Consider the following 22,195-nt stretch of genomic DNA (forward strand, 5'->3'; position numbering starts at 1 on the left):
CGTGTTTTAATTTGTTTCTCTCGGTCAAGCGTGAGGTGCATAGTGTTGGGTATGTATACATAGGTAGGAGTTGGTCGATGATTCCCCGTGCCTACCTACATAGGTTGAAGAAATAAAAGGGGGAGTGGCTAGGTACCTAATTAGCATTAGTTAGATTTGGCTGGGGTTCTCTATTAGATCTAGGCTAGGGACTTGTAATCATAGGGAATATAAGGAGTTCAAATATAGTGAGTTCTCTATATATGATCAGAAATATATCATTTATGATAACTTAGGCTCATCCATCTCCTTTGTGTGATAACATTTCGTTCGCCCTAGATTCGGTGTTAGTTACCTAGGTAAGGGTATCTTAAGTCCAAGCAATATATTGGTGAGGTTTGATTACGGCATAAAGAAGAAAAAAAGGAGTCGGATTGCCATCGGCTCGGAATAGCGCAATTATGGTCAGATTATGCGGCCCGGAAATTACCACAGGTTCTGATAGAGGAGTCATATATAGAGAGGGCTTGAAGCCACCGCGGCCCGTCCCGCCACGCCTTATGCAACAGGGTACAGTATAAGCCAACGGTAAAACGCTACGGCTATAAGGAAGGGCTCTGTTATATGGCAAGACGACGCCGTCCAAGCAAGCCAAAGAGTCGCCGACGCATCCAAGCGTTCATATGTATGAGCAGGTTGCCAGTACGGCGTGGGGGGTAATAATAAAGATAGCTAGCCGTCGTGCTTGGTTTCATATGTGGAATGGGGGTTGCTGTCGTCATTGACTAACATCCTGATACTAATACTCAGAATTCTAGACCATGAGGAGGGGCCGTGCTAGACATTCTTGTCCTGCATCCAACCATACACCGTATGTGGTCAACCGCAAACGATTATCCACTTGCAAAGTCTATTCTGCAAGAGTCCCCCTAGTTCTAGGATATAGATTTGCGACGCCTTGATTCGACGGGTACCTGCGATGTTAGCTCGTCATGATCGAAAAAAAAAGAAAAGAAAAAGAAAAGGGGACAGGGCGAAAATTGGAGAGACAATCCTTGCCACTAGGCGTCAGTCCCCCGGTTTTCAACTCTTAGAGGAACACTGCGTCTGCTCGTGTAGCTTTGCTCTACGTGTACGCGTGTAGTCACACTCGGCTCTTCTCTTGTTCCCAGTGTGTTTGGGAGTACCAGTTTGTAGGTATAAAATCCCCCGTCCACGGACGGTAAACGAAGTATACCTCAAACGTTCTAAGTCTATCTAACCCCTAGATCCTTGCCCCCTTTCGGATCTACTTTCATCTAGATTACGTAGTTCTCTATAGATCGCCTAACCTAGGTAAGTACGACAAGCTTATTAGGCCGGGCATATGATTGACTTACCGGCAAGCAGCTACTGTATATCTAGTGGATAATCGGCGGATCGACAAGTGGTATTGGTTGTGCTACAACATGGCGCTTACCAAGAAAGAAACCGAAACGGACGGAGCCGCCATGAAAGCCAAATACGACCCAGAGTTCACAGACAATGTCATTGCCGCTACGGGTTCGAAGGCCCATCCTCGTCTAAAGGAGATCATGCCAAGCCTGCTACGGCACTTACACGACTTTGCTCGGGATGTAGACTTAACAATCGCAGAGTTGATGGCTGGGATTGAACTAGTACGTTAACCTGACACCGGCCAGAAATCCAAGAGATTGTTGACATATCATCATAGATAAATGAAGCGGGCCGTATGTCTACCGACAAGCGTAACGAGACGGGTTTGCTATGCGATATCCTGGGCTTAGAATCTCTTGCGGACGAAATCACATCTAAACTGCTCCTCGAAAGCAGCGAATCTAGCGCGGTTACGCCTTCGACCGTTCTCGGGCCTTTCTACCGAAAAGACGCGCCACTTCTGCCCAACGGTAGCAGCATCGTATACACAGCACCGGACTCGTCCTGGTACCTACAAGCCGAGAGGTGGCTAACGCACCTGTCGGGGCGAGTGCTGAGCGCGTCGACGGGGAAGCCAGCGCCAGGTGCCGTCGTAGACATCTGGCAGGCGGCTCCGAACGGGCTATACGAGCACCAGGACCCGGCGCAGCCGGACATGAACCTACGAGGACGCTTCCAGACAGACGAGCTGGGCCGATATGCGCTATACTGCGTGCGCCCGTCCGCGTACAAGGTCGCACCGGACGGGCCCGCCGGTCGTCTGCTCGAGCTGCTAGACCGCCACCCGTACCGGCCTGCACATATACACTTCGTGATAACGGCGCCGGGGTTCCAGACCTTGACCACGCAAGTATTTGACCGTGAGGACATATATATTAAAGACGATACAGTGTTCGCCGTTAAGGATGAGTTGCTGGTGAGTTTTGAGCCGCGCGAGGGAGACGAGAAGGCCCGCTGGACGGTGAAGTATGATTTTGTACTGAGCGAGGCGTGAGAAATAGATGGATTATTTGTGTTGGTGGTTAACCTTGTAGGGGAGAGGCGTGCTGGTACTGATGTTTGCATAGTCCCTTGCTGTTTCGAGGGGTTTGTTTCGGGTGTTTTAATAGGAATAGGAACATTAGTATGTCTATCAGAAGGAACTGAATGGCTAGGTAGTATTAGTTCGCTTTTACCTTATAGGTATGACGTCCACCCTCAACGGGATAGCTATCACTATACAATGATGAGTGTCATGAGGCTCTCTTATTTTGTGGTGAGAATTAAAGAGACCAGCAAGGTTAGATAGACCAGCTGTTTGGTCTATACTGATTCTAATAGTCTTTACGTCACACATAAATCTGGGCTATTTAGATACGAATATCTACCTAGCCTAGCTAGGTATACCCTTCTCAATATTGTGTGTATAAATGAGAGACGATAATAGTATTCGGGCTCATAGTGCTTCAATAAGTATGAACATAAATCACCAATAGGACAAAACGATAGGCAAGAAAGGTAGTTCTAAACTCTATTATGAACTAGACGAATAAGATGTAAACATGCACACCTAAGGTGCGGATCATAAGATTGAACGAAAGGTGAAAAGATGATAGTTACCTAAGCTCTAAGGTTGATTCTTATAACAGGTACGTACCGAAAAAAGGCAGATGACAGGGTTTAAAACGTGGCTGCAGCTATAACGGCTCTTGCCGCTAAAAGAAAAAAATTAAAAAGGGTTCCCCAACCCCAACCTGAAAAAGTCTAGGGCAAGCTGGTGGCAGCTACCACCCGAGTGCCCCGGCAAGAAGATGCAATTGTGGCCTTGCCTTGCTTTTTCTAGAACACTAAAAGACCTTTCGTCATCAAAGCAAACGATAATAAACTGCCTAACAACATACTTTAAACATATACCTTAGCTACACACCTAATAAAAACTTTGTAACCTTAGATTAGGTACCTATTATTATTATTCATGATGTCCATTTAAATATGTTGTTTAGTCCGCCAAGGTAATCAGGAGTCTATTTACTTCTACCAAGTTAATCAAACTTCCCTACGACAATGGCGAAGCTCATCCCTACCGCGAAGATCACCCTCACCTATCCTCTATATTCATGCGACTTCGATCCGACAGATCCCAACCAGCTCATCGTCGCAGGAGGTGGCGGTCCGGGACGAAATGGTGTGGGGAATAAAATAGTAAGTAATCACACACGATCATACTCTAGCTTTTTTTATATTTCGATGTGTTAACTAGGGGATATATTAGACCGTTCTCAACACTTCTAACCCTGAAGAACTATCGGAAGTCGCCGAACGTGAACTTAACAAAACCGAAGACAACGTCACGACACTCGCCATCGGTCCTCGAAGTGATAAGTCCTTGACCGTATTTGCCGGCGTCAATTCAAGCCCGGAAGATATTAAGAAGGGGAAGAATGACCATTTTCGTATTTTCGATATCAACGAATCCGCTAAATCGGCCAAGACTAGCGGTGTAAGGGTTTCTATTTCCGAGGTCGCGCGCCATGCGCTGTTCGTGCATAAGGATACAAGCGCCTACCAAAGACTCCTCCGACTGTCCCACCCGTACGAAAACCTCCCACAATTTGGTGCCGCCGCCACAGGACTGTCCAAGAAACCTGAGATTGCGCTTTTCGATGTACCATGCGAAGGAGGTGGGAGGTGGAAACCGAGGGGTAGGCTGGATATCCCTAAAGAAGCAATGGACCTAGACGTCGTTCAGACGGGGCCCGATACATACCAATTGGCATATTGCGACGATCACGAAATCTTTACCGTCGAAGTATCCAAGGAGGAAATATCGGAGCCCAAATGCGTATATACTATTACCCCAGATGAAGGTGACGCAGCTAAGGCGTCGTTCAAATCCTTGCGCTACCTGACACCTGGCTTCCTGATCACAGTAGTCAACAAGCCCAACTCCCAAGGAGTTGCGCTACATGGTTACCGTCTGCCTCTGAATGAGCAAGATGATGCTCGTCTAGCGATCAAAGCCAGGCTCCCAAAGGGCGTCTCTAAGGCAACAGGTCTTGCAGTGAGGAATCTATCACCAACGTCGTCCCCGACGGATGAGACGGGCGAGACCCAATTCGTAGTTGCGGTTGCAGGGAACGATGCTTCAATATCGCTCTTCACGTTAGAACATAAATCCGCTGCTAAGGTAGTCCTCCTTGCAGATCTGGCGCCGTTCCAAGTGCTCAAAGGTGTTCATCCTTCAAATATAACCGGGCTCTCATTTTCTCCGTTTTTACCGCCGAAATCAGCGTCAAAAGGGAGCACCGAACTTACCGTCAAGCTGGCTAGCGTCGGTGTCGGTTTCACGACAGTAGTACACAGCATACCGCTTAAGAGGCATGTTGATAAGTCTGTCGCGAAAGAAAACGGAGGGCTTTCGAGCCCGTCGCGTTACGTAGTTGCGCTGAAATCTAAGGGCCAATCACCCGTCACACCTATCGCACTTGTTACAATTGTGGTACTTCTCCTCGCTTTAATCGGACAGGTCTTGCTCGAAGCGAAAGATATCGGCAATCCCGTCCTCGGGATCAGGCCTTATCTACCTACGTCGTGGACGCAGCCCTTGCGCAAAGTCCCCGCGACCAACGAAAAGTCGATCAAGGATTTATTATCGGACGCTAACGCACATCATACCCAGCCGCTTGTGATTCGACATGACGAAACTGGGGAAGCGGACCCTCGAGGTCTGCCCCCTCTGCACGTCGGTATCCACGACGAAGAGGTCCACGGCCCCGCCACATCGTGGGAAAACCTAAGTCCCGACGAACAGCAGCTCTGGAAGGATCGCCTAAAGAAGACGGGCCATTGGTTCGAGGATATGGGCGAGTCCATCTTCAAGGGCGTGCTTTTCGGTGAGATAGGCGGGGCTATCGGAAATATAATCGGAGAGGCGCTATAGCGGTTTCTTCAATGTTACGCTACTACGTCTATATGTGGAAAATGAAACAAGGGAAGAAGGCCATGTCATGTTCATGAATCTTCTTTGAGATGATTGTTATGCTACGAAGAATGCAGGATGTATAATGTGATCTGTATAAAAGTCTGTTATTTAGCAAATATAATAATTATGTTCACCCCTTGTGTGCAATGGGAATGTGTATGAGCTTGACGGTCTGCTTTATTATGAAAGAGAAATAGGATGGCAAGCTCCAATGTCGTGGTGTTATACGGATGAAACTAATATAACCTGGATGCCTTTTTATAGCAGGTACTCTTGATCTTAGACAAGAGCGAATAGTTCTATCTCGCCATGAGATGTCCTAATCTGACGATCATCGTGAAGGTCCTGGACTTGGGAAGATGACATAAAGAATCCTCGGCTGAGTCTGGGGAATTTATAGAATATTGGATTTGATAGCCATTCTTGCGCGAACACGTCGCTGTCACCTCAATGGAGCTAGTGGGTAGTGACTATATAGATATTAGGTCTATACACGAATGATATATCCCTCACCCCTCCCCCTATTTTTAGATGGGAACATGGGCCAATACATGGCTATATGATGAATTAAACTCGTAGCTCTCACTCTGTGTAATGTGATCTCTGACATGTATATGGAAAGTAAACATGTATAGGATTGTTTTTTTGATAGTTAACTTACTTGAAAAATGAAAATGAAGTAATTCCCTACGATAATAGTACCTTTTTCTCAAGAATGGGAGTAACCACTTTCTGTAAGCCATTGTAATTTTAACACTCTATAGCCAATCTTCGCGGGGGTAAACGGGTTTGTATCCTATATGCTAACCTACGAGGTAATCTTATTATACACTGACGATATATAGTAAACCTTCTGACCAGCTTCAACTACTTCTTGTCTGTTAGTGCCTCTTTTAACCATATAATATCTTAACCACGCTACCAGCTACTTGTATAAATCAGGAGGGTCCTCAAGGATGGTGGGCTTGTTCTCTTAGAAAAAAGCTTACCCCTGTCTGACCATCATTTGCTCCTATAACGGAATCCTCCAGGGCACCCAGGGAACATTCGAATACGGCCGTGATAATAGGTTGTAATTAACCCAGGAAATATATTAAACATTATAACTAAATGGAAACTATGGAAAGTATCTATTTTTTTTCTCTGAATCTGGTCGCCGCCAGATTAGGTACCTCATATAGCATATGATGCTGTGTAATATATCTAGGTCCCCTTGGGTACCTAAGTTTATCGCAAATTGTTCCTCGAGAATATACATGAAAATACCGAAAATGAACGGGCTAGAAAAATGATCTCCAGTCGTGGTGCTAAGATCACTTGCTGTTCAATATTGAACACCGTCGATTCATCACCAGCTATATCGGCAGGCTCATTACTCGAACCTCCGGCTTAATAGTCGGAGTTTAGTTGATAACCCGGCTCCGCAGATCAATAGTGCAGCTTCAACGCGCGGCTCATCAGGTCCGGAGTCGTGTTGTTGATCTCCCGCAAATAGAAGTCGAGCGTCTGTTCCGGAACAGGCGGGCCTAAAACCGCTCTAACCTCAACGTCCATGCTGAACCAGATCTGCAGCATAACAAACAACCACTCCGTGTCCTTCTCATCCAAGAGCTCCATCGCCCTCGCGTACCGCAGCTTCGTCCGCACGAACTGCATCGGCCTGTTCTCGTCGAACGCAATCTCCCGGAGACCCAGCTTGCCGTGCTCGAACTTGACCGCCGCGACCGCTGGTGTCAGCCGGAACCGCCGCTCTAGGTCCACTAGGATCTCGGACAAGCCCGCGAGCCGGAGGGCGCGTCGGTCGACCCGGGTTAGCTCGTGGCTCCACCATAGGGCGGCTGGGCCGTGCAGCAGCGTCTCGAGCCGTTGCAGGATTTGCCGCTCGTTGGATGAGGCTGTGACGGGGTCTTGGAGGAAGGATTCGATGTGCTCGACGAAGAGGTCGACGTCGGTGAAGATTAAGGTATGGCCGTCGGACACCATGCCCGCACCCCGCTCGTCGTGGTGACTGGGGTTGAATCGGCCAATATCGTCTCGTTCGAGCTGGGAGATTGCTGAGATTCCGGGGGTATACTGGGGGGCCTGTTCAACGGGGTTTGGTTTTGATGCTTGCTGGATGGGCTGGGGAGTTGGCTTGTGGGCATCGGCGGATTCTTGTAGATGCAGTAGTATATTGGTTGCTTGCTTCGTAAGATCATCGATCTGAGTTTTGAGGCTATCTCTTTCTTGGGACAGGTAGCGGATCTGAGTAGCGAAGTATCGAGTCATATCGAGAACCACGTTGTGACCAGAGAGAGGTTCTAGCATGCATAAGAAAGGGGCGGCATCGGGTTTCTCTTCGGTAGTCTTAGTCTTTTGACTTGTATTTAGCTGAGGTCGAGGCTGTTTGACAGCTTGGTCATTGGCTAATTGATTGGCGAGCTCGCCAATGTCTTTCTTAGTGGATTGAGCCATCGCGGTCGAACCAATGTAGTAGACTTATTGAAGATGTGAAATTTTGAGGCCTGGTTTGAATTTTTACAAAGCCGTATGTGTGAAAAAAGGTGGTTTTAAATATAAAAAAGTCTTGAGGCAAGTGACTAAGTTGTTTGCTCAACTTATTAGATACTGAGATAGTTATTGAGGCCATCACCACGTCAGGTATCCATACCAGGTGCCAGCAATCGTCTAGCGGCAGCGATCTGGAAATAGGCTAACTTAAAACATACTCCTCACACCTGGAGGCTTCTTTATCGTTGAATATGACTGACTCATGGCGATTTCACGACGCTGTAAGAGGCAACGCTAGCTATTTTCAAGTTCAACGGCTAGATACTACTGTGAGGGCCAAATAGATGATTTGCTACTTAGATTAAGAGAATACCATCATAATCTCTATGTCAGGGAATATATAAAAGCGTGTTTATCTTTATTATGGTGCGTGAATAATGTAATGTTGAGCTGATAGTTTGAGAGCCATGGGATTGGTACGAAAGGAGATCACACATAGATACTTGCCTGGTTGAAGATGGGCTCATAGCAATACTGATTTTATTATATATATCCATATCTACCTAGGTAGTCCACACAGGCAATTCTTTAATATTCTCGAGTTAACTATATGCTAGACTCAGAGCTTTCATCTTCAGCAAGTCCCTTGCAATGATATGTCTAACCACATGTTCTTTAAGCAGCTCCGGAATACTATCTGTATTAAGGGCTAATTTTCTCTCGCATCTTTGCGTAAATATCCAAAGCTCATAATTACCTAAGTAAGGATAAATATTTAACAGGCTATCTAACATGATTACCAAGTGCAGCAGCACGGAGACTAACCCAGCCAGTGACGTGACGCTTCTATAAGCTAAGCGGTTGATCTTGTCATAGGTCCGGAGATACCTCCTCATCATAAAAGGGAGGATTGCATTTCAACTACGGATCTTGCTTTTGGCCGTGGTCTACCGAGAGAAAATATTGGTCGATGCTGGTATATCATTGGACCTTTGACCGCATCAGAACCAGTTATAGACAGGAAGCCGAACGACTGAGAACGAGAGGGGGTATCATCGGGGAGTATATATTGCTTGATAATATGTCGATGACGTTGACATAGTCTCAGATGCCGTAGTAATGGGCTGTTTATATTTTGCTTATTTTGGAGACACATGGGAGGGAGGGAGAGAGAGAGAAGAGAACCAGGACGTAGGAATAAGCATCATATGATTTGGTGTCTCTTTTTCTCCCCCGTCGTGCATATGCGAGTTTCGACTTCAGGGTCTCCATGTGTCTTCTTTATGCTACAGTAGTATTATAGTAGTTGGCCCTATCACTTGGATATTTCTCTAGGCGAGGGTATAACTGCAGCCGGTAAACGTATGTATGTCGCAAGGCTCGTATAACCCAGTCCTGTACATACTAAGCAGATCCCGACTCCTATCAGTCCCCATCCCCATCCCCATCCCCATCCCCATCGCCAGCTCCGCATTACCAATGATTACGACAGGATGGAGAATAATACAGACAGACATATTCGTCAGCCACACGTGCATGCTGCATACTACCATACGTACATATCTTAGCTGCCATGCGCACTATATTCCAAACTTGTAGCCACTCTCCACGCATCAGCTCTTAGTCACGAAGTGGTGGCGGCATAAGCCTGACTCTTCCGTCCTGCAGGTATCAAGTTCTAGAAACCATCGACTCGGTGTATTATTGGCGACGGTGAAGTTGCTCAAACCGCTCGGGTTGTTCAAGAAAAAACCAGGCCTATTACTACCCACATAGTTCCACTCGGAACTCACCAATGTGAAGTGGCACTTAAGGTCGGCGGCCAACAACGACGTCTCGTCACTTCTAGCCCGCGCAAACTCCTGCTGAGCGGAATACCAGTGTTCATCGATCGAATGACAGCGAATAGCTTGCCTCCTTAGACCTCGGGGTTTCTTGGTTCCGATTAACAAATGGTTGGCGGTCTAGGATTCTGCATGCGTGCGTGACCCTGCAACGCTGGCAGGTCGAGGCCGTTTCAACTTTTTGACTCTAGATCAATTACAAGAGACTCCCTTTTTTGTTGTGGTGGCGGCAATCTTCCGACCTGAGCTTGGCAGTTGAGATGGCGTCTAACGGGTTCTCTCCCGCGCTACACCGGACCCAATGAAGGATTGAGGCTCGTAACCCCTAGACCGCTTTGATTACTTCATCGATGCTGTTATGCTGTTATGCTGTGATGCTGTGATGCTGTAGGCTCTGCAGTGACTGCATACGGCTTAAAGCCTTAGGAGATCCAAAATTAGTAGCAGTGCGTTCTCATCCCCATCATCCCCATCAAAAGCTTTCCAGGAAGCTTCTCACCGGTTGCGGTAGTCGCTGAATCGCCGAATCGCTGAGAGGCTCTGTCTCGAATGTACAGCTGGCGAGCTAGCTCCCCTAGTTCCGCGACAGCCCTACGGACAGCATACCTAAACAGGTCAAGAAACCACGCCGTTACAGGACGACGCGCGGCGTATGCGTTTGATAGGTCACCTGTCACTTAAAGCTGTACCTACCTATCTCGGTAGTTATCGTTGTCGATTACATAGTAAGAAGAGAGAAATTTAACAACGTTCCCCCTTTTTTTCTTCTTCTCTCTCTTTCCTTTCGTGCGTAAGATGATCCCCTGGGGATTCGGTCTAGCTTATTACATATCGACATCTTACGATCCTTTAGTGAGCCTCATTCGCCTAATGAGGATAAGTACAAGGCATTCGGTTCATTCCGTGCGAGCTCCTAGCTAGCATGTGTGTCCTCGTATCTTAACAAACAAAATAAGTTGTGCCTCGGAACTTGAAAAAGAACCTACTACCCTACCGAGTAAGGGGATTGGGGTGAACGGCCCGCGAATGATTGATTTGGTGGATCGTTCTAACGCCAAAAGCAGGGGTCTGACCCATAAATGATATCTTTTCGGTTTGGTTCAGGCACCCCGTCATTCTGGATTGACATGCCCGTTTTTTTTTGTTCTGATCCACACGTGTTAGGACTGGGACCCCCATACACATGAATGCGTGGTAGTGTAGTGTGTGTATATGTATACGTACATACATACCTAGGTAGATGGTAGATGGCAGATATCTACTAGGTACTAATAGTATCTAGTTACCAAGTAGGTAGCATCTAAGATATCCGATCGAGACGTCCCATGTTGCTTGGTTTTGTCTATTGGGGGCTAAACCTGCCAATAAAAGCCAAGGATATAAGAGTATTATTCGTCTTGGATCTCCTTAAAAAAGTACAATCACAAGTGGGAACCTCGGACTTTGAGACCTTGCATACGGACGAAAAGCCCTATCTTCGCGAACTCGATGGGAGAGAAATACTACTTAGTACTGTATCCTAATGTACAGTAGCAACGATCTTGGTCGCAACCGGAGGCTTGGCCTTTGGGGGTTGAAAGACGCAGGGTTCTTTACGCGGGGCCGGGAGATGTTAAGTAATCAAGTTAATAATAAGCGAGAATAAGGAATAAGGAGGGTAGGCTTGACAGTTGACAGGGCAGCAGGGAAGCAGGGCAGCAAGGGGGGGGGGGGTATGGCCGACTACTAACAGGGAATATGATCCTAAGATGCGATTTGGTCGTCAGATATGTGACAACCAAGGACCCCCTGCAAATACCATCCCATGATTCCCATTTCCCGTTCCAAGGATTTTCAGTTGACAGACGCTCGGACCCCTGTTAGGGAGATGCTTCTAAACAAGTACTTGCTGTTTCAATAATTGGACTGAGCGATCTGACCTGCCTTTGACGTCGGCTTTGCTTCTCGATTTGGGCTGGCCGGCCCTATAGTACATTAGTCCACCCCGGTGAGTTAGTTTTTAAGCATTTTGTTGATCGTTATCTTCACTTGGGTCCCTAGCGGATCGTCGATGTGATTTTGACCCGTCGTTGCTGTCGCTTCGTACGAAACCTACCAAGCGTGTACTCCCCATGTGTTGCCCATCCACGGGCCAAGAACCGGAATGGGAGCACCGGCCCTTTCATCTGTCAGATCCTTGATGACATCCCAGCATCACTCCGCTCAAGATCTGATGCCAACAAGATGCTATTAACTTAACTAGTGTATAATTCTACACTTATGTATGGGGCCATGCCATGCCTTTGGTTCTTTGCTCGCGGCAGTACTTTGAACTAGTGCCTATTCAAGGAAAGCCATCTGGACAAATATCGGTCCTTTTGGGAAGTTGTAGATGTTAGCTTGTGCTGAAGACTATGCCAACTACCCGATTTAGAATCGTCTTGCAACCGATTTTGGCCTAGTTCAGAACTAGATAATAAGTATTATATGTACATACTGTACTGGTGTACAAGGGAATAGGCTGAACCGACATCTGAAGAACTGTGGTTGAAGATTTGCTTGTTACAAAGGAGTGGCATTTTCCGAATGACGCCCACATCCAAGGGCGCTATGCAAGCGCATGGCCATAATTCGAGTGGCTCTGAGGCGCTCACCGGTGTAGCTCTCACCGAAGATGGCCGGGAAATGCATAAAACTTTTAATATAACTATAAGGTCTTACTCACCGAGTTTGCCTAACGATAGGAGAGCAAACATCAACTGTTAGTGTTAGTCCTATAGTAATACTACCACATAAATATTTCCTTAATACAATTAACCATCATAATTCATACATAAAGGCATTATCAAAGGGGGCTTCGGGTCTTAGTAATTAAGTGTCACCTGCAGCAGCCTTAAGACGTTGGCGAGCTTTCAACCCCAATTAAGCTCAGGCCATTTTCTGACAGGCCGCGGCATGATCAATGTAGTTTGGTAGTTTGTACTAGTGGTAAGCGTGCGATACGCCTCAAGACACGTTTATAGTGATGCCTGGATAATGTTGCTCCGATGCATTGAGCACAGGTTCCTAAGCGTATAAATTGCATCTATTGGCTCTCTACGTTGCTTGACCCGAGTTGGCGTTTTTGATCCCTAAATCTTAGGTAAGTAGTAGTATTCCGAACGACTGTCACTATAAGCGGAATCGGGAAAGCGAATTTGGTACCATTTTTCCAGGTGAGGCTTGCTGAGAAGATGGGATCTCATAGCCAGTAGTTAGGGGGTAGTTGCGGTACTGTAGTATGCGCGATTGATATGTCGAAGATAATCAGGCCAGCCTGTAGCCTAGTGAACTAATAATTGGTCAACGTTGAGGCAAGTGCTATATCTAGCGATGTACTCGGCCAGAAGGGGCAACAGTTCTGCAGCCAGATGATGACTATTATGAGACATACAGTATGCATATTTCCGATACGCAGCCTCAGATCTCGAGCTGGCAGCTTTAAATGACATGTCTCATCGTCTAATAAGACGAGACTCGCGTTGTGCTCGGACTACAAAGCTGCCTTGTAGTAAAAGGAATCCGGCGTGCTTGAAACGTGCTAATAAATCTGGAGGGCCACATAATTATTTGGACTGACGACGGGAGCTATTTACGCCTGTAGATAGTCAGATCATCCCCGCCAAGTTAAGTAATTAGATATTACGTATAGGACTGTAGTAGATGATCAACTCGTCATGCCAGGGAAGAAGATGCTCAACGGCTGACGTTCTCGTATTACTAAGATTGCTGGAAGCTGATTCTACTTCGTCAATCATTGATTTTTACATTGGCGGACGGATGCTTTCTTGAACCACGGGCCCCGCTGAACTATGCAGAAAGCCGTTCGTACTGCGTGGACTGGCAGTGGAAATACTGTTTAACGATATGATCTAGGCCAATGTAGTCCTTTGTCACTATCGAGCCCCGGCCAGAGATAGGCGTGACTATTGGCCGTCTAGGATAGTCAAGCTTTAAATGATATATGTAAGGTTAGGTAAGTAATAACTAATCCGTTTCGAAAAGAAAGTATTTTGTAGCTTTGATATTGTAGTGACACTATAGATACCAGTGGCCGTCTGCGAGATTGGCGATGTTGTGCCAACGGTCTATGGTTGTCCCATGCTCATAAATCATCAATCTCTACGGACGGTAATAGAGCTGGAACGGGTTGGCGTTTCACGAGACTAAACTTGCTCGCCTTATAGCTGATAGAGACACAATTATATAAAATGCCTCCCATTGGAATCCCGATTACCATTGATATCGCATTTAGGAGCCGTAGGCCTAGATTCCTTAGCCAGCTCTTTGCTGTAAATTCTATGGTGAGTATACGGATGGCAAATATACCGTACCATCTGTGTATCGTTGTGGATGAAATTTGTCATGACACATATGTTGAAGCGTAGTCATTGTCGTCTAGGTATCTAGTCGTCGTAAGCAGTTAGTATCCCACCGTATCACCAGGGGTGCGTAAATATTCGGATGAAACTCGGCATAGAAGGTCGGGTTGTAGGCACGTTGTTCCAGAAGCAGAGGGAAGGAAATCAGTGACAGGGACCGTCAAGTATCAAGTAGACCCAAGGATGTGGATTCATCCCGGCTCTGTCCACCGCATCTTTGTCCGCTTTAGGAATTGTCACGAATGAGAGGACCCATACAATCCACCGGAGTTGTGGATCAGTAAACCAAGTCGATGGCAACGGGACTGGGGTCGGGAAGAGCTTTGGTTGTAGAATTGATTTTTAGACCATAGATTATCTAGAGTTAATGAAGAGTTCTTCGATAATAAGATATGGTTATGTATGTCTCTCATTTTTGTATGTGGCAAATATGAGAAGAAGAAAAAAAGAAATAAGGCAGCGGACTCGTGCTACGAAGAACATGTGCTACACGAGGACACGAGGTTGGTTGCATACATATAAGACTATACTTATCTGTACCTAGGTACCTAAGGTATGTATGATTAAGCTATGCGGCCGCTTGTGTCGCCGCATCAGTAGGCGTATCTGATCGATGTCAGCCAGACGGGAGTCTGTACTATTGGTTCGTGGACGGAAGGATAGGAACATTCCAAGCAGGCTGTTGAGTAAGACAGGTGGTTGTGTGGTTGTTGTGAAAGTGGCTTGAATGCAATAGGCCGTTATGTGGTAGGCGACAAATGATGGGAGAAAAAGAAATAGGCGTCATAATGCGTACAGTAATGGATTTACGGATTTAACGTCAACGCCTTATTCAAAAGCTCATACTAATCTCGTGTTCAACTCGTATAAGTGCACAACATGTAGTATATAGGTAGATATCGAGTAGGGTAACTAACTGTATGAGATACCTTAAGTAAGCAAAGGATTTTATTGAAAAAGATGATGCCTTTAAAGTTTACTGTGTAAAAATGATCGTGGGGAATTGTGGGGGGAAGTTGAAGACTTAGAGATGGGATGACTGATCTAATTAATGAAAAAGTAAAGTATTAATGCAGTCAAATATACTATTGTAAATTAGGTATATTAGCGGGTAAATCACGGGAATCTACTTTACTACCCTGTATACATGTATGTAGGTCTTTTATATCGCAGTTGCCTACCTATTTTGCTTTGCTTACGTAGTACATGCATGTGTCTCTTACATTACATGTAGGTATGATGTAGGTTAGGTACAGAAAGTATACCTGGAGGTCATAGGTGTATTATCTATTATTTATTATCTATTATCTGAATCAGCCGGCTTATCAGCCACAGCCGGACTTCCGAGTTCTTGCCTCTTCCGATCTTTTTCTTCATCTCCCCCGTACGTCCGCTAGCGAACGAGCAATGTAAGTAAAGTTCAGCGCATCTGCATACATAGGCTAAGTTTGTAACCTTAGGTAAATACGCCTTTGTATGTCACAGTAGGGTTCATAATCACAACCACAACCATCTTAATCCATCCACTCGATCCCGTTTTGAAACAGACGGAACTAAGGTCGTAATTTCGAATCTGAATAGGAACTACCTAGACAACCGCTTTATGTATTTTCTCTTCTTTTCTCGTCTATACAATACTATACTGTAGATACGTACCTAAAGGCAAGTAAAGTACATGTATAACTTCGTATGTAGCACTGATACTAAGAATCGTAAGAATAATTGAAACCTCAAAAGTAAGTGACATATGTGAACACCAAGCTAGAAGCTAGAAAATAACCGGTCTACTCGTTTTGTATTTATCGGTAGGTTTGAATGCGTCCCAACGGGATGGTGGTTACTATGTATGCACCGGGTCGAAAAGTTGGCAGGGTTGGGATGTGACAAGTGAGAGAGATCAACGTGACGGAACCCGGGAACCAGGTTTGTGGCCATGGATCCGGATTCATTAACCTGCAGCTGTTCCGCTGTCGTTGTCTCTCTTTTGTCCTCCCCGTAACGCAATTGGACCAGTCGCACACCACACACACCACACACATACCACACACACACCACGCACACCACGTTACGAACACAAGGCGCTTGGGCGGCGCACGGGATCGTTCTGTCACCACCCCAGCTTCTCGGGATTACGAAGATGGCCCTTGCTTCGATGGGGAAAGAGATCTGCAACCCTTGGCGAAACTGCAAACTTCAGATCGTGCCTATTTTACACTTGGGACCAACCGGATCGAAAATCTCAGCTGCCTAGACATTTTAAGAGCAACGCTACGATAAAACTAACAATAAGAGAGGGTAGGACCTCCATGTCAAGTCTCCAACTAAACCCACCAAGTGTCAGAAAATCTGCGTTTACTATTGCCTACTACCTACATGTATTTACGTATGCATGTGTAAGTGTGTAAGTATATGCGGTGAAAGTCCGCACATGTTGACGAGGAGGCTAGGTGGGGGGTACGTATAGGGTATAGGGTAGAGGGCAGAGGGCATCCATCCCTAGGTAGCGTTAGCATACATCAAGCGGTACCAATGATAGCTCTTACATGTCCCTAATAAATACCATTGTGGCGACGTTATATTTCTTCGGATAGTAAGCTTGCATTACATAGGTTAAGTTAGGTACTCATATATACACATATCAACCGTAACTTGATCAAAAGTCTACATGTAATGTTTTATACTAGGACAACTTGTATGAAGCTCGGTATAACAGGTAGGTATAAAGCATTTGTTGTCTTGTATGGTTCCGTTAGCGATAACGTCTAGTGCCTGTATGAACAATACGCTACTAAAGGCACCATTGCTACCCTCATTATTAACGTCTGGCGGGTAGATAACTGACTCGGATCCTCAACATCACGTTATCCATACCACAGCATATGATCACCCCTTAGAAATAGAGAGAAATAGAAGTCTTACTACGAAATACGACTTGTAAGGTTAATATTGCCTTCTCCAAACTGTGCTACAGGAAAGGCGAGCAACTTAGCGCGAGATTGACAGTTATTGAGGAGTGCATGGGGAACCAATCGCAACACATAAAGATATGGAGGTCATATCCACGGCTCGGCACCGATCTGTCTTGCAGCTTTGGACGATGCAGATCGTCCATGGACGGGGTACGGGGATTTTGCCAAAAGCATGCTAACCCGACGAGATTTGACAGCCGGCTAGAACAGCAGAGGGGATCATCGCGTACCCATCGGGGCGGATGCCACTAGGGTTACGCATACCGTCATGTATGTACAATACAGTACCTACACGCTATGCATTCCCGAATCGTCGTCGCGGCCGCCTAGCGGTAATCCACCTCAGTATGTATGCTACAGTAGGTATTGTGCGTTTCCGTTTTCCGTTTCCGCCACAATGTTATGACTCGATACCTCCTCGTAGCTAAATGTCAGAAGCCAACTACCAAGCCAGCGGAACGTGCCCCTAGGGCTTGTAGTTCTATGCAAGTCATCGCTGTCAAGGTTAAAGAATGGTTCTAGGAATTATCCGAGCTCTAAATAACAACAAATAAGAAGCTATTATAATATACAGGTAGCCTTTGGCGTCGTAGCATTGGCTCTATTGGTGCTCGGTGAAGGTAAATAGATACATTAACTAACTACATGTAAACGGCAGGTCGTTCAGGTTTCGGTCCATGACTCGCCTCAGGTTTGCTGGAAAATCCCGATTCGCCGGTTGCATAGCCTGATTGGTTTATGAATTTTGATCATCGCAGAACATCTAACCTAGAGAAATTCATATATCGATGCGCTTAACATCAAAGCTGGCTACTAAGGATAATTTCAGCTGCGTTGTCGGAGAATATAGCCTGAGGTCGATATATATACATCATTCTACGTGAGAAATCGGAGCATTGCACTGACAAGTCCGAGCTAATTATTTGTAATATTAAAGGTCCCCAATTTGTGTTTGGTAGCTAAAGTAAAAGTTCCAATGGCTCGAAGGTAGAATGGGGACTTAAAAAGGGGGGAATTATTAGGTACATACATGTAAAGAGGTTGCTGTGGTATCTATCAACCTTTAACTTTATCCGGTGTTTACTTATAAGTGCCTACCTGGTAATTATCAAAAGCTTAAGTAAAACAAATTGAGTTATCTTTCCAGGTTATTCATTTTAAAGTTTCGTCCCATGGTTTTCGATTGGACCCTTTTCATGATTAGTATGCTTCGAGTATACTTTGAAGTTATTGGCTTATCGGATTATGCTATTTTGAGGGGGGGGCAAGGGACATGGTAAGTCCTTGGTAAGCCCTTGGCAGATTTTCCAGATTTCTAGATTTATCAGATTGGCCCCCCCCGGCTTTTGAGATTTTGCCTAGAACCTATTAGATATGGCACAATATAATATACAGTGGTTATGTATGTCATGTGGATTTCATCTCATGAATATTGCACAAACTTGCACTAACATTTTATTGGTTATGTACACGATTCATTGCCCCTGGATTTTATCAAAGCTCACTTGTCAACTAAGACTTGAGAAGTCCCGCTGGCCCCCATGGGCAAAAGTAAAGAGCGGGTTTCCTAGTAAAAATGGGTCAATAAAGATGCATTTATGAATACATATAACGGGGTATTAATATATCGTTTCTAAGGAATAAGGAGTTGTTGATAAGCCTAAAGAAGAAGAGGGAAAAAAAGATGAATGTCACGCATGGCAATACCCATCTATTATTATGGCGTCCCAACAGGAACCAATTTAGTATATTACCTATGCATAAAATATTGAGTTTTCTTTTTCAAACGGCCAGTTTAATCTTCGTCAAGTTTGAATATCTTAATAACAGGTAACTAAAGGAAGAACAAAGTTAACTTTTTTTTACTGGCGGTATTTTCTCGGGTGCGCCTCTGCGTCATGCCGTAGGTATATACATACCTACATTATACATATAAAAGGTGGTCTGGATAGTCTAGATAGGCAGTCTGGAGGGACGCCCCATGTCATGGCGAACTGCAGGAACCTTCCTCTAGCTCGGTAAGATACAGACGGATATTTGGTAAACCACCACCATGACTCTCATGCTTTTTGTGGGATAGAGGTAATTATTTATTAGTCTTTGCTTCTCTAACCCAAGCCGTTTCGAGTCTCGACACGGCTTAGAAATTACCTATTTATTCGGTCGATTAGAGATAGGAACAATGCACTCTCATATTTTGACTAACAGGTAATGTAATATCTACCTGTTATGCTAATAACGGCTGTTTAAGAGGTAAGTATTTTAAGTTAATATTTAATTATACTTGCGAGAGTTTGGCACGTGCTAGATTTGGTAGACTACCATCATCCCCTTTTTGATAAATATTTAGATCCATCTCTCAAAACTTGCAAGGAGGGAATAATTCGATCCGGCCTTCCAAATGCATCGCATGTATGCAATGGTACGTGTCTAAAATCAACCCCGGTAGCCATCTTCCTTTTCATCGGGCAATTTCATCTGGCACCAAAGCAATAACCGTCACGGTCCGGGGTTCGACCCCTGTCCTGCATGTACATCAATACTACTACTAACGCTGACCATTCCCTACTGTGGTTGTGTCACTTATTCCCCCTACATCCAGTACTCTAGTATTCTAGTATTCTAGTACCTATTCTAGTACTCCATCGCTATTGAGCCAAGCCTGTCGTCAACCTACAGCGTAGGCAAGTCTGACTAGCCAGACCCTTTAAGCCATGTGCGCTTTTGGTGACCCAGTAACCAACCTTACATACTACTACTACTACTACTACTACCACTACTTACATACTAGGTACTTGCCTGCATAATACTTGCCTACATAATACTTACATACCCTATCGTACATACCTCCATGTAAGCCTTAGGAGACGTACCATCCCAAAGGCTAGCTTGTCAGTCTTCACTTCATTGCCCGCAGAGCGTCGCAGTATGTATTAGTAGAGTGGCCATCTGTGGGGAGGTGGGTACAGACTAGTCTGCGGCTATGGTCTTCTTCTTCTTCTTCATACCCTTGATCGTTGTCTTAGCATCTACTGATGTATGTCATCCTTGTCCATGGCTCGCATCCTGGGCTTGTTACGGGTTAGTCAGTTCATCGATACAGACCCCCATACCTCTCCACACCTTCAAAGAACCTCGCATCTTTAACATACATAGAGAATATTTCCGCCTCCTTACTGGTGATATGTTTTCTTCATCTTTTATTTGGCCTTCTTATTAGATTTATAAGTATCTTCTACACAAAAATTTCCTCAACTATCCACCGCAGCGACTGATTACTTGTACCAATTGGACTAAATCATAGATTTATTATTTACTCTTTGTGTCCTATTTGAATATCGTTAAGCCTTATCGTATCTGGGTCGGGATAGACAAATCGCCACACGAAGGAAAGAAGAAGAGAGTATGTAAGAAAGGACCTGCCGCCTAGCTGTAATTCTTGTTAAGCTAACAATAATAATAGGTTTTAAGATTGAGGTGTATATATGCAGTCATTTTATTTACGACTATGTCTACTATGACAATCCATTCGCCGTATCATTCTGGCCTTTCTCCGGACTATCCTCAACAGTTTTCTAGGGAAGGAGGAAAAGTTTCCCTACCGTCAATTCGACAGGTATAATCTACCGCGTCTAATTAGAGATTATTACTGACCGACTATTAGGCTTTCCCTGAATTTGAACAACAAAAACAAAACTTCGTGGTTACGACACCATATCCCGTAACTAGTCCTTCTAGAGTGTCTTTCACTGGAGAAATAGCGCCCCCAGAATATATACATTCGCCAGCCTATCACAAGAGACACTTTGAGAGTGGGAGGGACGTTGGGAGAACAACGTCGGTTCCAAGGCTATTAACCAGTTCGAACAGAAGCCCTTATCGCTCTGTTTCACCACCCCTTGATTCTAGGACGGATATAGGAGCATGGGGCAAATCAACCCAAGCTGGTTATCCATCTAGCGATGGCACTCTCCAACAATATGTCACAAAGCCAGGACATCATGAACAAGCAGAGCATCAAACGGCTTTATCGAAATTATCCACGCTAAATCTCGCTCGAGATAGAACTGAACCGTTCCCAAGCCTGCCGAGCGACGACTATATCCGAGAAGCTCAGAGAAGAACGAGAACTCCAGAAGACGTGAGCACTAACGCCTACGGTTTGGAGATAAGGCCAGCTTCATACCGACCTACCAATTACCACTACGGTTACCATCATCCCAATCGAGTGCAATCCCTTTCTGTAGGGTCGGCCCATCTCTTCGATAGGCCACCGCTATATTCTCCAGTAAACTCGCCTGCCACGTATGGCCACCAATCACATAATAGCTACATGCCCGTCCGCGAACTCGGCGTTGGGGGAAACTACGAAGGCAAGCAGCGAAAACGTCGCGGGAATCTACCAAAAGAGACAACAGATAAACTCCGTGCTTGGTTTCACTCCCACCTATCGCACCCCTACCCAACAGAGGAGGAAAAGCAACAACTAATGAAACAAACCGGATTACAATTAAGTAAGTTAGTTCAGTGAAACGTTGAATCCCCAACTCTTGACAAAATCTGCTGCCTCATAGAGAGACGGTTAGTTATTAGGCTCGACTTTATATTAACCAAACATTTTTTAACAGATCAAATATCGAACTGGTTTATCAACGCGAGACGGCGGCAACTACCTAATATGATTAACAACGCCCGTGCCGAGGCTGGCGCTATGACTGTGCGCAACGCGGAGAACGGTTTAATACCTTCGACCGAAAGGGCCGATTACGACACGGACGGCAGACCTCTAAGTGATGAAGAGGCCGGTGCAACTCGTGACGTTGAATTAGAGACTATTAAACGGCGCAGAGTCACTAGCAACAAACGGGGTAGTATATGAGGTGTCCGTGCTTCTTTTACGAGGGGGGGTCATATTTATTGTATTATTACTACCTAACTATCTTCACGACGGTATGGGTTTTACCAACACACTATTCTTTAATCAAGGCCGGCCTTGATCTCGCGGGCGTTTTAACCCCCACGAGCCGGTCCCCGACAAATACTTGTTTTAACAGCATTCTTTGTATAGGTTAGGTAGGCAATTCGAATATTGGGCATGGCTTTAGGGTACGGGGA

The 22,195-nt window shown here is 45.4% G+C and overlaps 4 protein-coding genes across 4 annotated transcripts; 3 read left to right on the top strand and 1 right to left on the bottom strand.

Moving 5' to 3' along the window:
- Window positions 1-1,427: 1,427 nt before the first annotated feature.
- On the top strand, window positions 1,428-2,410 carry GL218_01192 (Catechol 1,2-dioxygenase; the record flags this gene model as incomplete). Its single annotated transcript, XM_033577648.1, has 2 exons — window positions 1,428-1,637; window positions 1,694-2,410. 2 exons carry the CDS (start codon window positions 1,428-1,430, stop codon window positions 2,408-2,410), a joined length of 927 nt encoding a protein of 308 aa, XP_033438330.1.
- Window positions 2,411-3,459: 1,049 nt separating this feature from the next.
- Window positions 3,460-5,335, top strand: GL218_01193 (putative guanine nucleotide exchange factor-like protein; the record flags this gene model as incomplete). The annotated part of the gene is made up of 2 exons (XM_033577649.1): window positions 3,460-3,597; window positions 3,668-5,335. 2 exons carry the CDS (start codon window positions 3,460-3,462, stop codon window positions 5,333-5,335), a joined length of 1,806 nt encoding a protein of 601 aa, XP_033438329.1.
- Window positions 5,336-6,805: 1,470 nt separating this feature from the next.
- GL218_01194 (uncharacterized protein) lies at window positions 6,806-7,831 on the bottom strand (the record flags this gene model as incomplete). Its single annotated transcript, XM_033577650.1, has 1 exon — window positions 6,806-7,831. The coding sequence occupies one exon, from the start codon at window positions 7,829-7,831 to the stop codon at window positions 6,806-6,808; it is 1,026 nt and encodes a 341-aa protein (XP_033438332.1).
- Window positions 7,832-20,597: 12,766 nt separating this feature from the next.
- GL218_01195 (Homeobox protein PKNOX1) lies at window positions 20,598-21,959 on the top strand (the record flags this gene model as incomplete). Its single annotated transcript, XM_033577651.1, has 3 exons — window positions 20,598-20,696; window positions 20,745-21,594; window positions 21,709-21,959. The coding sequence occupies 3 exons, from the start codon at window positions 20,598-20,600 to the stop codon at window positions 21,957-21,959; spliced, it is 1,200 nt and encodes a 399-aa protein (XP_033438331.1).
- Window positions 21,960-22,195: the final 236 nt, after the last annotated feature.

The sequence above is a fragment of the Daldinia childiae genome (assembly GCF_008694065.1).
Source record: "Daldinia childiae strain JS-1345 chromosome Unknown Scaffold2, whole genome shotgun sequence".
NCBI classification, from domain to species: Eukaryota; Fungi; Ascomycota; class Sordariomycetes; order Xylariales; family Hypoxylaceae; genus Daldinia; species Daldinia childiae.